Source organism: Pelophylax lessonae, assembly GCF_965119305.1.
Source record: "Pelophylax lessonae genome assembly, chromosome: 9".
NCBI classification, from domain to species: Eukaryota; Metazoa; Chordata; class Amphibia; order Anura; family Ranidae; genus Pelophylax; species Pelophylax lessonae.
The window spans coordinates 56580478-56594875 of NC_138776.1; the positions used below are offsets into that span (position 1 = coordinate 56580478).

Below are 14398 nucleotides of genomic sequence, written 5' to 3' on the forward strand. Positions count from 1 at the left end.
CAATCCTCACTTCACCTCTAATGTTTCATTTCTGGGTCAGGTGACATCATGGGTTCGGCACTGAACAACCTGGAAAGCCTCCTGGCCATGTCATGTGGTTGTGGTGAACAGAACATGCTCCGGTTTTCCCCCAACATCTACGTTCTCCATTATCTGAAGTCTACAAATCAGCTGACTGATTCCATCCTGGAGAAGGGGAAGAAATTTTTGGACGCAGGTAAGTGTAGCATCTAGAGGCAGAAGTGAACCTAAATAGAACACAAAGTATGTTTACTGATTCATAGAAGAGTGAAATAAGATGGCCCTTTTGATGCTTTTGTAGCTGCATTTTCCATACTTGTTTACGGAATCCTGAAGGACACTTATCCATTTACTGCTAGAAGTTGCCATTCCACAGTATTGGAAATGCTACTAACTCCTGGGCAGTGCACATTGTGATGCAGAATAACATGGCTGTCCTAAAACTAACATCAATCCATGATCAATCCATGGTATCAGGGAATGTCAGTCTTCTGTATGGAAGAGTTATCTGCACCAATTTATGGCTGTTGGGTGTGCTCCAAGATGGACATAGCAATGTACAGTATATTGGCTTGAAAAGAAAAAAACATGGAAGGCATCATAGCTGGGGAAATTTTCAGATATTAGCCTAATTATGACTGCTTTGCTTGGGTTGCCAAGGCCAATTGTCATTATCCCCAAAAATACGTGTCCCAGAAAAAACGGGGGGGGGGGGGGTGTCTATAAAGCCCCGTACACACGTACCGATCGTCGGCCGAACGATCGGCCGTCTTTTGTCCCCGGGCTGTCGTGTCTGTTGAAAAGTGCAAAAGACTGCACAAGAATTTTGTCCGCCGACTACAGCCGACTGCAGAAGTGATGTCATGTGATGGTTTACTTTCCCTGTGTTTTTTCTTTTCTGAGCATGTCCAGTCTTGCAAATCTGCTGTCTGTCGGCCGAAATCTGTACTGACTGGCGAACAATCGGCCGTTCTGGTGTCGGCATACAAAAATTTTAATGCTTGCGAGATTCTTTTCGGCCGAATGTGCGCTGTCGGCTGTCGGAGGCATCATACTAACAAGCCTACAATCGGCAGATCGGTACGTGTGTACGGGCCTTTAGGCTGTCATTTAATTTCATCCACCAAACATATATTGTGTATGAAAGAATGGTGTGAAGGGTGCGCTGATATATTTTAAAGCTGCAACCAAAATTCCTAGTTACCTAGTGTGGGAATATAAATGTGAATAAAATTTTGGTGCGCTAAAAAATTTAAATAGAGTCTCTTGTGTAAACACATAGGGAAGCTACGGACCCGTTCTAATAGGAGCGACACAAGTCGCTCCGACCTAGAAAAAGGGTCCGGAGCTTCTTTGGGGCGACCAGGAGGCGACCGCCATAGACTTCAATGTTATGAAGTCTGTGGCGGCCGCTCCGAGGTCGCGGCGTGCTGCTCGCACCGCGATCTCGGAGGTCGCCCCTGAAAGTAGCGTCGCGCCAGTGTGAACCGGCGCTTATACATATAAAACGTGACTAGTGTCCATTAATCCATATTGTCCAAAGTGCAGATTGCAAAATAAATGATGGATTGAAAGAAATACACAAATCACACCCAGATTCAAGGAAGAATACATGACTCTTGTATTTAGACAATGTTTGCTTATCCCGGAGTTCAGCTTTAATTTAGATCACTTTTTCCTCATTTATCAGAGTGTCTGAACAAAGATCTGCCATTGTTCTCTCCTAACTAGATTCAAATTAAAAGGTATTTGGGAAAATTACATTTTTCTACGAGGTGGACAGAATTCCGATCTTATTCTTATATTATTTTGGGGTTTCCATAGAGCACCTCTGAAAAAATGTTGTTCGTTGACACCCTCTTCGTTTTATTAACTAAATGATGTTCCTCCAGGACAACAACGTCAGCTGACATACAAGCACCCAGACGGCTCTTACAGCGCCTTCGGCAAAAGTGATAAAGAGGGCAGTACATGGTACGTATGGCCCTCATCGTGCCGCAGCCGCACAAGACTTAAAATGATTGTAAACGATCACCTTGTAAAACAACCCATTCAGTTTAAAATAGAAATTAAATGCAAAACATTTTTGTGTGGATATAAAAAAACATTATACAGTAAATACCTTCTTTCCCCTTTTTTATAAGTGATCACAATCTCTCTGCTGCATAAGAGCTGGGGGAGGAGAAGCAGCAGCACACTGAGCTTCCCAGTGAATGGGTGTGCAGCAGGGGCGTGTCAGGGCAAGACTGATCATTGGAGGAGAGCACACTGAGTTCCCAGCATATCTAGAGAACTGACCACGCTGAGCTCTCCTGACTAGTTTGGTCAGTTTTTAATAGGAAAGCAGGGACTGGCAGGGAAACCAGGGATTTTACACAAAGGAAGCAATACAAAGAGAACAGGATACAAGTACATGGTACAGCAGGCACATATCAGGAATATGAAGTGTTGGGGGTAACAAACGCTTTAACCACTTGACTTCCAGAAGGTTTGCCCCCTAATGACCAGGCCATTTTTTTGCGAAACCGCACTGCGGTACTTAAACCACTTCCCGACCTTCCACCGCGTATTTACTGCGGCAGGGTGGCTCGGGCAGGCAAAACTTTGTAGACCTACGTCGCTCGTCTGAGAGGAGCTGGGGGGCGAGCGCGCACCACTGGCGGCGCGCTCCCACCCCGATCGCCAGCGGGGAAGCCGGCGCGTGTGTCAGGTGGCTCTTATTGCCGCCTGACACCTTCAATCGTTCCCCGCTGGGAGAGAAGGAAGGTCGGCTGTTGTAAACACAGCTGACCGTCCTTCCTCCTGGGATGATCGCAAAGCTCATGTGATCCTGCTATATAAGGATCACATGTCTCTATGGTCATCTCAGAAGCCATCCCCCCCCACAGTTAGAATCACTCCCCTAGGGTCACATTTAACCCTTTAATCACCTATACTGTTAACCCCTTCCCTGCCAGTGTCATTTTTACAGTAACAGTGCATATTTGTTGCACTGATTACTGTAGTAATGTCACTGGTCCCCCCAAAAGTGTCAAAAATGTCAGACATTGTCTGCCGCAATGTCGCAATCCCGCAGAAAATTGCAGATCGCCGCCGTTACTAGTAAAAAAAATTTAAAAAAACAATAAAAAATGACATAAATCTTTCCCGTAGTTAATAAACGCAATAAATTTTGCGCAAACCAATCAAAATATGCTTATTCCAATTTTTTTTACCGAAAATATGTAGCAGAAAACAAATTGGCCTAAAACGTTAAAAAATTTAGATTTTTTTTGAGAATGTTATATAGCAGACAGTGAAAAATATTGTTTTTTTTTTTTTTTTTTCAGAATTGTCGCCCTTTTTTTGTTTATAGCTGCCCTACCCACAAGAAACAGCAAAATGAGTCCCCAACCCTTTTGTAAAATTGCACCACACTGCACCATATAGTGCTGTGACACCATGCTGTTTGGTGTGCGCATTTGCCTATGCATTGGGGGTGCCATTAGGTATTAATGACACCATCATCCATCTGCTAAAGAGCAGTTTGTTTCTATGTATGCCAGGAAAATGCGCAATATCGTGTGCAGAGCCGGGGCAAGGGGTGGGCAGGAGTGGAATTTGCCCTGGGCACTGTGGTATCATGTGAGGTTCGGGGACACCACAAGGAGATTGGGGGGCAGGGAATTTGCGTTGGGAGGGGAAAAACATTTTCAGGGGGGGGGGGAAGGGCAGGAGATAAGAATTGTTCTGGGAGAGGAAATTTGGGGAGGAGTGCTAGGACTGGTAATTAGGAGAGATTTGTGTTGAGAGGGGAGATGGGAAAGAGAATTTGTGCTAGGAGGGGGGGATGTGGGGGCTTGTGCTAGAAAAGGTAATATGGTTGGGGGGGGGGGATTTGTGCTTAGAGGGGACATTTTTTTGGGAGGAGGATTTATGCTAGTAGGGATGATTGGGGGGCATTTGTGCTTGGAGGGGAAATTTGGGGGGGGGGGGTAGCGCTAGGATGGGGGATTGGGGAGGGGAAGTTGTGCTAGGAGGGGGGATTTGGAGTGGGGGGGCAGGATTTGTGCTCGAAGGGGAAATTGGAGGGGTAGAGTATTTGTGCTAGGGAGGGATAAGAATATTTTGGCCGCCGGCCGTAAAAGGTGGCAAAGTCGCGGTAAAATCATGGCGTGATTTTGCCACAATTTTCTGCAGGCTATGTGTACATGAAGCCTTACAACTCCACAATGTCAACTCCCCAACGGATGAACTTTCACACAGTGGGCATTTACTCTAGTTAGTGAATTCTGTTGTATAATAGGAAGATTACCATTTTATATGTCAAACAAATGTACTGTTATCGTTAATAGGTAATGAACTGCAAGCTATTCACAAACATGAAGAAAAATTAGCAAGTCTCTATTGTCTGGTATTTTTAGGGATGAGTGAAATTAGGTATTTTACTAAAGGATTTTCCATTTCTGTGCAGGCCAGTCAAGTGCCAGGCCTGTTAGGCACTGATGTTTGACGGGAAGGCCTGGATGGCCTCCACTCTAATTCATCCCAAAGGTGTTCTATCGGGTTGAGGTCAGGACTCTGTGCAGACCAGTCAAGTTACTCCACCCCAAACTCGCTCATCCTTGTCTTTATGGACCTTGCTTTGTGCACTGGTGCGCAGTCATGTTGGAACAGGAAGGGGCCATCCCCAAACTGTTCCCACAAAGTTGGGAGGAAGAAATTGTCCAAAATGTCTTGGTATGCTGACGCCTTAAGAGTTCCCTTCACTGGAACTAAAGGGCCAAGCCCAACCCCTGAAAAACAACCCCACACCATAATCCCCCCTCCACCAAATTATTTGGACCAGTACACAAAAAATGGTCCACAAAGACATGAACAACAAAAATGGGATAAAAAGCGCTCCCCTAGGCAAAGAAAACTAGGCTGGTAAATTAGGGGTAAAATATCTCAGTTTATTAAGGACATCATGAGAGGAAACTCCAGTAAATGGATGGGAAAAGCACTGACCACCATGTAAATAGCATAAGTGGCAGCACCTTGATTGGGAGCCAATGCTGAAGACAATGTATGGAGAGATACCTCTCTATGTTTTACTCCGAATTTACCAGCCTAGTTTTCTTTGTCTGGGGGAGCGCTTTTTATCCCATTTTTGTTGTTTGTGTCGCTTATCTCATCGGGACTGAGTATGGGGCAGCTTGCACCCCTGACGAGACACATGGCCAACCCTCATCATTATTATTTTCTACCAATTTTATTGTTTTTATCAATCAGCTTTTTAGGTCTCTAGACTTGTCAGCTCTCAGCGCCAGGTTTTTTTGTGTGTTTTTTCCACAAAGACATGGAAGAGTGAGTTTGGAGTGGAGGAACTTGACTGGCCCGCACAGTCCTGACTTCAACCAGATAAAACACCTTTGGGATAAATTAGAATGGAGACTGCGAGCCAGGCCTTCTTGTCCAACATCAGTGCCTGACCTCACAAATGTGCTTCTGGAAGAATGGTTAAACATTCCCATAGACACACTCCTAAACCTTGTGGACAGCCTTCCCAGAAGAGTTGAAGCTGTTATAGCTGCAACGGGTGGGCCAACTCAATATTGAACCCTACGGACTAAGACTGGAATGCCATTAAAGTTCATGTGCGTGTTAAAGCAGGCTTCCCAATATATTTGGTAATATAGTGTACATAAACCCCAGAAGCCAAAAAGTACAGCCTCCAGTAACCACTAAAAAGTAAATTTAATTTTGCTGAAGTTAGATGACAAAGATGAATTCTATTGGTTGTCAACAGGGCTTAACTTCAACTCATGGGGCCCCATTGCAAAATGTTGAAGGCTCTGTCCAGCAGCCTCTCTTTGTGACATCAAGCAAAGGAGGTAGCCCCCCCCCCCCACACCCCTTTAACCACACCCCTTTAAGTGTATGTCACGACTGACTGGTGACATCATAGATCAATGCATATATTTGCCAGCACAGCGCGGATCATCAAGTTGATAAAGGAAAAGGAATTGGCAGCACTTGGCGGATCATCAAGTGTCGTCCAAAGCTTTTATTGAAGAATGAACACATCACAAAGGACCAAGAGAAACGTTTCAGAGCCACGCAGGACCCTTTCGTTATCACATGCTCCAAAACAATGCACTTTGTCCTTCAATAAAAGCTTCAGGTGACACTTGATGATCCACGCTGTGCTGGCAGATATGTGCATTGATCTATGATGTTGCTGCTGCACCCGTCACATTTGAGCCTATTCCAGGAATGTATGCGATGGGAATATTAACAATATCTTGTGACTGACTGGTGGAGGCCATGTCTGTCCTGTTCTTTATTTCTAGGCTCACAGCCTTTGTTATGAAGAGTTTTTATCAGGCTCGGGACATTGTTTTCATCGATGACAAACACATAAATCAAGGACGGAGTTTTCTGGAGAAGCAACAAAAAGACAACGGCTGCTTCAAGGCCACGGGACGAGTCCTGCATAACGGCATGAAGGTGAGACAGACGCCAAATCATAATTCATTCATTGGATCACTTTGCTGTTTTGCAGTGTTACAGTTGTTTGGGGCGGGAGTGGAAAGACATGTATATGTATTTATTATATTTATTTGTTAATTTTCAATGATTTTGGGAACTTTTTGGTACTTTTTTAAAGTGTGCCTGTAGTTAGAGGAAACAATTAACAGCACTGTAATTATCAAAGACAATAAAACAAATTTTTTTTTTCCAGTTATATCGTTTTTTATTATATTTAAGACAGGATTTGTGCATGGGTTTTATTTTATTTTCAGTTCAACCCACATTTACAGGGGTGTTCTGAAGTGTTGATATCATAGTATAAAAGCTTTTTATTTCTTCCCAACAGACACGTGCGGTTTGTTTCATTATTGGTAGATTCTGATATATCAGAATACCCGAATTACAGTATAAAATAGGTTTACCAAATGCTCCGAATAACGAAACCAAATACTTCCAAATTCCGGAAATTGGAATTGAAATTCAAATGATATTTTACATCAAAATTCCAGTCAAATTTGAACTGTAAACATATTTCTGAAATCAAAGACTGTGTGTGTTATTAGAGTACCATTTCAAAATAATGCTGTTTTTGTGAAGCCAAAGGTGATTTAAAGAGTCATTGTAATCATTTGATGAAGACTTTTCTTTTCTTTGTTCACTTTGCCACATTCGAATCTGAAAAAAAAACAAATTCGAAAGATTTCGATTCCACTCTTAAAATGTATCGATTTGAATGTTTCAAATAGAAAAAAAATCAGTGAAATCGAAAAAGACATAAAACGAATTCTGAATACAAATTCGCGAATACAAATTCCAAATACAAATTGAACTAACCAACCAAATTTAATGAAACTAAATAACTAGATAAACAAATCGAAATTTAACAAAACAAAACAAATTTTTTCATCATGTACATGTCTAATTCCAAATATACCAGCAACTTGATTTACTGTACCTGCCATAGTTCCTAGCCCTCCTCATCAATCCATTTTTAGTGTTGAATGTCCCACTCCAAACTGATTGATAAACTGTAATGTCATTTCTTTTTCTAATGGGGTAAATATAAAATATTGTACTGTACAAGAATATTCTGTATTCATATGTTCAGCCAGTAGGTGGAGCTCTCAGCTTTCCCTAACAGTTTTCCTAGCTACCCTTAGCTACTTTGCTAAAAAGAAAATAAAAATAAAGCAGGCAGTTGATGTAAATCAAAGTGTATTTCCACTTTTGTATTCAAACATAAGAGAACCACAATAACATTTGGAAAAAAAAGAAAAATATATAATTCTTACCTTTTAGATATTTCTTGTGAACAGGCTTCTGGGCAAATTGCAAGGGCCCCCCAGGGACAGACTAAATTTTCCTCATTAATATAAAATGAAGAAGCCCCAGTTCTAGATCTTTAACTCTTTGTTAGGACAGACAGTTCACCCATCTAGTTCACAACTGATAATGCGATCTGCCAGCACAGTACAGACAGGGTTAAATATAGTAAACATTAAATCACCAGGCCCATCTTAAACATTATATACAAAGAGCACTAAGAAGGATGCTTAAGTCCAGGAGATTTTAGGGGGAGAATAAAGCACATGAAAAGGTATTCAGCAGTAGACATGCGCAGAATGAAAAAATTTGTTTTGATTCAGTATTTACATAAATTAATTTAGTTTAATTCGTTTTCAAAATTTGTTTTGTTTTTTCGAATTTAAATCGATTCAAATTTTTTGAATTTGGAAAATTCGAATTGATTCAAATTGCATTCAAATCAAATTCCTTTCTAATTCAATTCAAATTCCATTTGAAATCAAATTTATTTTAATTTTGGAAGATGGTTATATTCTTTTTCCATTCTATTCTATTGCTTTTTCTAGTCCATTCTATTCTATTGTTTTTTCTTTTCTATTTATTTTTTCCTTTATCTTCTATTCTATTCAAATTCTAATTTGTTATATTGAAAATGCAAATTTATTCTATTTAAAATTCTAACTTTTTCTATTTAAAAGAGAGGGAGATTTCTGCAGCATATTTGACAAGTACAGAATTATATATATATATATATATATATATATATATATATATATATATACTGTATATATATATATAAAATAATATGCAAAGTGGTTGGAAAGAATCTTCAGAATGGCAAAGATGTTTATATTATGAATTATGCAAGCAGACTGCAGTTCCTCCAAAGTGAATGTAAAGTCTCGTTTTTTTAAATAACAAACATGTGATACTTACCTCCTCTGTGCAGTTGGTTTTGCACAGAGCAGCCTGGATCCTCCTCTTCTCGGGTCCCTCTTCTGTGAGCCTGACCCCTCCCTCCTGTTGAGTGCCCCCCACAGCAAGCAGCTTGCTATGGGGGCACCTGAGACGAGTCACAGCTCCCTGTGTCCATTCAGACACGGAGCCACATCCCAGCCCTGCCCCCTCTCGCTCCTTATTGACTGACTGGCTTTGATTGACAGCACTGGGAGCCAATTGCACAGCACTGCTGTCTCAGCCAATGAGGAGGGGAGTCCAGGGCAGCTGAGAAATTTCTGCAATCACTGGATAGAGATGGGGCTCAGGTAAGTACTAGGGGGTGCTGGGGGGAGGGGGGCCTGCACACAGAAGGTACATAGGTACAAGGTGCATTGAGTGCATTAAGGCAAAAAAAAAAAAAAAAACTTCTGCCTCTACAATCCCTTTAGCCTGAGTCAGAGAGTCAGAGTAGTCAGAGAGTCAGAGTAGTGACCCCGTCTTCTCTCTCTATATGGCTACATCTGTGATTTCATTGATAGGTAGAGAGTCTTAGGCTCCATTCACACCTAAGCGTATCAATTTACTGGCGTTTTTCAGGTGTTTTTAAAGCTTTTTTGGCAGCTTTTTACAAGCTTTTCTAAAGCATTTGAGAAATGTTCTATTTGTGTTTTACAGCTTCAGGGCGTTTTTGTTTAGCCAATAGAAAGCACTACGGAGAGGAGAGGGAGAGGAAATTAGGGGTGGAGATCTGCTATTTGAGCATTTTACAAATGTTTTATGAGCATTTTTCTGCTCAAGTCAGGCGTTTCTATTGAAGTCCAAGGGGCTAAAAACGCTTGTAACTTGCCAAAAAGAAGCTCATGTTCTTTTTTGAGCTTAAGGCCCTGTTCACACCTGAGCATTTTTCAGCTTGTAAAATGCTTAGCTCTGAAGCTCCAAACGCCCACCAAGCAAAATTCTATTCATTTCAATGACCCCTGTTTATATCTGAGCATTTTGTCACCTGAAGCAAAATGGCTGAAGCTCAAAAAAGTACATGAGTTTCTTTTTGGCAGGTTACAAGCGCTTTTGGCCTCATAGACTTCAATAGAAACGCTTGACTTTAGCAGAAAAACGCTCAAATAGCAGATTTCCACCACTAATTTTCTCTCTCTCCCTCCCCCCCCCTAGTGGCTAAACAAAAACACCTGAAGCTGTATTCAAACGCTTTTAAAAAAAGCTTGTAAAAAGCTTAAAAAAAACGCCCGAAAAAAGTAATTTGATACGCTCAGGTGTAAATGGAGCCTCAGGCATTTTGCTTCAGGCGACAGGAAGCTCAGATGTGAACAGGGGCAATTGAAATAAATTGGATTTTGATTGTTAGGCGTATTGGAGTTTCAGAGCTGAGCGTTTTACAAGCTGAAAAGCGCTCAAGTGTGAATGGGGCCTAAAAGGAATCAGTCCCTGCTGTGCTCTCTCCATAAATATCCAATAGTCATTGGTGCATCCTGTGTTAAATATTTATCTGCAAAACAAAGATGGTATTAAAAAAAATGTTTTATTTATTTTACAATTTAATTTTTTACAGAAAATAACTGTATAACGGTTGTTTTTCACTCATGTGGCAGGGTGGAGTGAATGATGAGGTCTCGCTCACGGCTTACATGGTGGTGTCTTTGTTGGAAATGGAATGTGAAGTAGAGGTCAGTGGAAGTCTTGTGTCCTTCACAATACATATCACTATGGAATATGGCATGGCCCTGTTCAATATTAATTGGACCCTGGGCAAACATTTTCTCCCCCCCCCCCCTTGCAATTTTGTTATGTGCTTGCTCTGGGACATACAATAAATAGCAGCTAGACTCCTCAAAATCAGTTTACTGAATCAGATCAGGCAACGATTGCGATTGGTTGCCAGAGGTTACAGCTTATCATTACCGCTCGCTGACTGGCTGCTAGAGGTTACAGCACACATTACGGCTCACTGATTTTTTGCTAGAGGTTACAGCACATGACTTCTGCTCGTTGATTGGTTGCTAAAGATTACTGTACATCAATACTGCTCACTGATTGGTTGCTAGATTACTAGTTACTGGACCGCCTTTTTACTCTCTAATTGGTTGCCAGAGGTTACTGCACATTTTTACTGCTTACTAATTGGTTGCTAGTGGTTACTGCACATCCTTACAGCTCACTAATTGGTCGCAAGAGGTTAGTGCACATCATTACTCCTCACTGATTGGTTGCAAGAGGTTAGTGCACATCATTACTGCTCACTGATTGGTTGCTAGATGTTACATCACATCATCTCCTCACTGCCTGCACACCATGGAATGGGGAGGTCAGGGGACTCATGAAAAGACATAAAACTCCTAGGGATCCAATGACTCCTGGGATCTATGGCAGTGCTGGAAGGGGGGCGGGTGATCAGTGGCAATGCTGGTGGGGTTAATAGGATCAGTGGCAGTGGTGTGGGGGGGGGGGGAGAATTAGTTAGGAGGCATTACACTGTGGCAAATTCTGAATCATGTAGAGTAAAGCTGGAAATCTTTGGCAAGTATAAAGTGGGGGATTCCACACTGACCACCATGTAACGAGGGATTTTACGCCACCCACCAATATAAAGAGGGATTTTCACACTGAAATGTAATGTATTTTACACCAACCACCTGTGTAAGGGGGAATATACAATGACCCCCATGTAGGTGGGAATTTCCACTGACAACCATTGTCGAGGAGATTTATACTGACCACCAATGTAAGTGACATTTCTACACCCACCACCAATGTAAAGTGGGATTTACACTAACTCCAGTATAAGGGCAATGCAATTACCACCAATGTAAAGAGAAATGTCCACTGATCACCAATGTAATGAAAAATGTACATGGATTTTACACCAGCAACCAATAAAGGGAGATTTCTGCACTGGCCACCAATGTAGGGGGGGGGGGGGGGTTTACACTCAGCCCCAATGTAATTGAAAATGTACACTGACCACCAATTTAACCACTTGCCGACCACCGCACGACTATTTACTGCGGCAGTCAGTCCCCTACAGGCAAAGCGACGTAGACCTACATCGCTCGCCCACAAACCTGTAGGGGGCAAGCGCACGGTGCTGGTGGCGCGCTCCCGCCCCTGCTCGTTCCCTGCCTAGCCAGCGCGTGTGACCGGCGGCTACTCGCGATCTCCTTCAGGAGATGGAGAAAGACAGACGGCTGATGTAAACACAGCCGTCTGTCATTCTCCCTGAAGTAATGACAGGCTATGCGATCCTGCTATGTAGCACTAGCCATGCCCCCTAACAGAATCACGCCCCTAGGGACACACTTAACCCCTTGATCACCAATAAAGTTAACCCCTTCCCTGCCAGTGTCATTTTTACAGTAACAGTGCATATTTATAGCACTGATTACTGTAGTAATGTCACAGGTACCCCCAAAAGTGTCAGTCAGGGGTCCGATCTGTCCGCCACAATGTCGCAGTCCCGCAAAAAAAAATCGCAGATCGCCGCCATTACTAGTTAAAAAAAAAAAAAATGACAAATCTTTCCCGTAGTTAGTAAATGCAATAACTTTTGCGCAAACCAATCAAAATACGATTATTGCAATTTTTTTTTACCAAAAATATGTAGCAGAAAACAAATTGGCCTAAAATGTTAAAAAATTTTGATTTTTACATTTTTTTTGAGAATTTCATATAAAGAAATGTGAAAAATATTGTTATTTTTTCAAAATTGTCGCTCTTTTTTCGTTTATAGCGCAAAAAAAAAAAAAAAAAAATCACACAGGTGATCAAATACCACCAAAAGGAAAGCTCTGTTTGTGGGAAAAAAAGGCATCAATTTAAATTGGGTACAGCGTCGCACGACCGCGCAATTGTCCGTTAAAGTCACGCAGTGCCGAATCGCAAAATAGGGCCTGGTCATTGAGCAGCCAAATCCTCCGGGGCTTAAGTGGTTAAAGGGGACTTCTACATGGACCACCAATGTAAGGGAGGATTAGAAACTGATGACAAATGCAAGTTAGGATTTTTTTTTTACCGACTACCAATATAAAAAGGAGTTTCTACACTGTCTATACCAATCACACTGACCACTAATGTAATAGGAGCATTCGCAGTGACCACCAATGTAAGGAGGGATTTGCACTGGCCACCAATGTAACTGAGACATTCACATTTGTGTGTGTCGGGAATGCATGCAAAATCGTTTTCCTGACATAACAGAAACGTGCTGCCCTTTAGCAGATACACAGCAGTGCCATTAATTGTTAAAGATACCCTCACGCATCTGCTGACTTGTGTGTTTTCACATGTACCAAAATTCACGGGGCTGTGGCACCATGTGATTTTGAAAAGGGGTTTGGGACTTTTTTCACATTTCTAGCGCATAGAGCAGTCCTTTGAACTGAATGGACTGCCCTACACATAACTTACATCTTTATCCACCCTGTCAGTACTCATTGGCATCCTAAAACCCCTGCTAACCAATGCACCTCAATCCTCTCCTCTCTAACCCCCTCCCTCTTAACTCTACGTGCCTTCTCTGCTCATCTTTGCACCCACCTTTCTTACCTCTGTACATCCCCTCCTTGCTCATCTGTGCACCCCAAACTGTAATTCCCTCTCTGCCTACCTCTGCACACCTCACATCACCCCCCCCCCCCCCCCACGCCCTTCAATTTGCTTACCTTTTCAGAACCGGCTGGTGGTAGGCTTAATAAAAACAGTTGCAGGCAGGACTATCAAACATGCCCCTTTACCTCCCCAGTGGGCAGCATTCAGCAGAGGTGATGGTGGATATGACCTCAGGGGGCATGATATACATATGAATGCCGCCTCAATTTAACTCAATTTACATATCAATGCTGCCGGTCCGCCGCTATTTACATAATAATGCAGGTTGTAACCATTTTCATCCCCATTCTGATGCTGGGTTTAAACTTCAGCAAGTTGTCTTCACTGCGTCTAGATGCCTAAATGCATTGAGTTTCTGCCATGTGATTGGCTGATTAGCAATTTGTGTTACCAAGCAATTAAACAGGTGTACCAACAGGTGTACCGGAGAGTATATATATATATATATATATATATAAAGGAATCTCCTCCATGCTCTTGAGACTGAGCTGGGAGACACAGCCAACCTTCTGGCAAAGGCACATATTGATGTGCCATCCTGGAGAAGTTGGACTGCCTGTGCAACCTCTATGGGGTCCAGGTATCGCCCCATAATACAAGTAGTGACACTGACCCTAGCCAAATGCAAAACTAGTGAAAAACAGTCAGAAAAGATGAGCAGGGAAACAAATGACAGTGGCCTCCACCTGTAAAACCATTCGTGTTGTGGAGGTTGTTTCGTTGTTGCCCATCTAGTGCACCTGTTGGTAATTACATTAACACCAAAGCAGCTAAAACTGATTAACAACCCCCTATGCTACTTAACTGACTATATCAATATCCCAGGAGTTTATTTGAGTTGATGCTATACTCTGATGAAAAAGTGTTCCTTGTTCAGTGTATTATAGTTATCTGTAGGAAGGCAAGAGTATTTTTCTTTACCTGGCTTAAGATGAGCAAAAAATGAAAAATCTGTTAAGTCAGAGAAAAAAAACTATTATTCAATAATAATTCATTTCATCCACTACTATTAGTGAGC

The 14398-nt window shown here is 42.1% G+C and overlaps 1 protein-coding gene across 1 annotated transcript in view; it reads left to right on the forward strand.

Moving 5' to 3' along the window:
- LOC309564212 (alpha-2-macroglobulin-like protein 1) overlaps positions 1-14398 on the forward strand; it is a 254662-nt gene that overhangs the window by 206146 nt on the left and 34118 nt on the right. Inside the window, exons 26-29 of the mRNA XM_082268839.1 lie at positions 41-217; positions 1914-1995; positions 6336-6492; positions 10368-10442. Coding sequence (XP_082124965.1) covers positions 41-217; positions 1914-1995; positions 6336-6492; positions 10368-10442 — 491 coding nt within the window. The remainder of the gene's footprint in view (positions 1-40; positions 218-1913; positions 1996-6335; positions 6493-10367; positions 10443-14398) is intronic.